General features: G+C 45.5%; 1 protein-coding gene across 1 annotated transcript; it reads right to left on the bottom strand.

Annotated features, from left to right (window-relative positions):
• LOC125515827 (uncharacterized) lies at positions 1–2,408 on the bottom strand. Its single transcript, XM_048681327.2, has 3 exons — positions 1,972–2,408; positions 1,852–1,894; positions 1–529 (listed from the first exon to the last, which is right to left on the bottom strand). The coding sequence occupies exons 1-3, from the start codon at positions 2,227–2,229 to the stop codon at positions 393–395; spliced, it is 438 nt and encodes a 145-aa protein (XP_048537284.1). The 5' UTR covers positions 2,230–2,408; the 3' UTR covers positions 1–392.
• Between the last annotated feature and the right edge of the window lie 348 nt (positions 2,409–2,756).

Here is a 2,756-nt window from a genome sequence, read left to right as displayed (position 1 = left end):
AGATCACAAACATAGTGGACATCAGGTTAACTATGTCACATCTAGATGTGTCCTAGACAGATCCAACTTTTATTACATGAGATCCACCCAACCAAACTAATGTCAAGGCAACACACTTGTTTCTGATGGAAATGCAGCATTGCAAAAATGTAAAAAAATAAAAAAAACAAATGTTTTGGGCGCTACATCATCTTTAGCTTCAACAAGAAAGCGTGGCGTGAATGACAATCCGGGGTCACACAAAAACCCTTTCAACTATGCCTAAAACCCTGGAAAGCATGGAAACTACGAAAGAGTGGAGATGGCACATCAACCAACCATCTGAACAGTTCAACGCTACACTTCTACAGGAGCAAGTTTTGCCACCTTCAAATGTTCTAGCCTGTAATGAATTAAGCAGTGGAGGTGGCAGCAGCTGGCGTCTCTGCTGCGGGGATATCCTGCACCGTCTTCTGTGACGTCTTTATGTACTTCCACCCACGCTTGTTCACTCCGCTGAGTTTTATTGGAGCGTCAGCAACTTGCACACCTGCAAGAGAAACATAGATCAGCTAAAGTGAGGAATCCCTCACCCGGTGAAAATAATCCTGACATCAATTACTTATTTCAGCTATGCCATGTTCTATGTGTGTGGCAAGTTTCTACATGGTTTGGGAACATGTTAAGTTATATGTGTGTGGCAGGTTTCTACATGTGCAAACAGCAACATGAAAACATGATTAAAGGGCAGTTAATAACACCTATCTATCTGGTCTTGACATATATGAAAAGGAAAAGAGAATAGCTTGGGTAACCGGGGCAGCAATCAACTGAATATTTTGGCACAGCACTGAACATGAGCCAGAGCAAACTTTTTTTTTTTTTTTTGCTTTTGGAGGCAATATCATCTGCCTGTCTAATTCAAAGAAGAAGTCGGTGTAGAATCTTCCATGTTAATGAAAGAGAGGCAGATACAACATGAAGTTTCATATTAATCAGAATTTATATAATATCTAAGCTAGTGGAGGAATCATATTATCCCTGTAACATTAACACGATAGTGGTCAGTTACTTCTCAGGAATGATTTGTTAGCGATGTTGAAAATCATACCGACTGTATTTCATGCATCCATTTAAACCTGGTTAAACTGTCACGCGTACGTTTTTGTGTTGTCGGGTATCTTCATAAAGTTGCTACTTGGTAAGACATTAGCCCCAGGAAATGTACCATACACTACAGTCTACACTCTACAGTATGCACAGCTAGGAATTGTCAGTCACATTGCATATCCACATCAAGTATTTGAGCGAGGAAATCTATTGTTACCTTGCCTAAAGCGCTAAACTCACTGCACTGTATACATATCAAACTAACTAGTCAAGACAGCTACAAACCACTATGAAAATGTTGTCTGAAATCAGAATGATCAGATACTAGTGCACACAACTGCACAGATTGATGACCAGCATAAGTAGTCTTCCATCCAGGGGCCAAACTACCATTCCACCTGCGACCTTGTCGAATCTCTCACACCCGACCAAACTACCAATTAACGGGCATCATTCATTCAAGAGCATCACAGCGGCATCGATCTTCAAATCGCGCATCGCCTTACTAATCGCTCAGGGGGATATTAAACTATTGACACCGGCGACATCAGATACCAGTGCACACAACTGCAGAGATTGATGCCCCGGGGTCAAACTACCATTTCACCGGGGACCTTGTCGAATCTCTCACACTCGACCAAACTACCAATTAGCGGGCATCATTCAGTCAAGAACAGCACAGCGACATCGATCTTCAAGCTGCGCATCGCCTTACTAATCAATCAGGGGCAAGATTAAGCAGGGGAGAGAGCAGAGACTCACCGGCCTTGTGCCGAATCCCCCACGCCTTCCCGTGGCGGCCATCCTACATGGATCACAACAAAGTTAGGGAGATGGATACAAACATACAAGAGATTAATTTCGAGCGAGAAGGATGATGACCTTGTAGAGGTTGATCTTGGTGATCTGGTAGGAGACGTCGCGCCAGGTGGTCTTGGCGACCTTGTAGCCGACGCCCCAGTCCGGCAGGAACTGCACCACGTCGAACAGGTTCTTCTTCTTGTTCCTCTTCGCCTTGGCCGCCGCCTCTCCCTCGGCCGCGGCCGGCGCCGCGGCGCTGGTGCTCAGGGCCCTGGGGACCGTCGGCGGCGCGAGCCCGAGGGACCGCCGCAGAAGCGCGCCCGCCGCCCTCTGCGCCATGGCTTCCGGTGGCCGGAGTGGCCTCGGGAAGTCGCGGGTGGAGCGTGGACGGGAGGGGGGCGGCGGCGGCGGCGGCGGCCGGCGGGGCTGGCTAGGGTTTCGCGCGGAGCTTGCCGGAGGGGAGAATGCCGTCGGGTGGGCTGGCTGGCTTCGGTTGATCTGGGCCGCTCGGTGCACTCTGGTTTGCAGTTCTAAAAGAAATAGAACAGTCCCAATTTTGAAACAATTTTGACTTTGAATAATTTTTACTAAATCCTTGCATAAATAATGCTCCCTCCGATCAAAAGTAAGTGCTGTGGTTTTACTTTGAATTTGAGTTTATTAAATTTTTGAATAAACCTTTGAGTTCAAATTCGGCTTGAGTTTATTTAGAGTAAAAATAAATTTAGAAATTATTCTAATATGTCTTATATTACTTTACAGAGCGAGTAAATTTTAAGAGTAACTGTCATTTCAGTTTTTCTAATGAGCATTATTTTCTTTCGGAATGGCACAAATACAATTGAGTTCACATTCAATTTGAGTTT

The sequence above is a fragment of the Triticum urartu genome, chromosome 6A (assembly GCF_056163025.1).
Source record: "Triticum urartu cultivar PI428250 chromosome 6A, HENAU_Tu73, whole genome shotgun sequence".
NCBI classification, from domain to species: domain Eukaryota; kingdom Viridiplantae; phylum Streptophyta; class Magnoliopsida; order Poales; family Poaceae; genus Triticum; species Triticum urartu.
The sequence above is the reverse complement of the archived record's forward strand: the minus strand, read 5'-3'. Positions and strand labels throughout refer to the sequence as shown.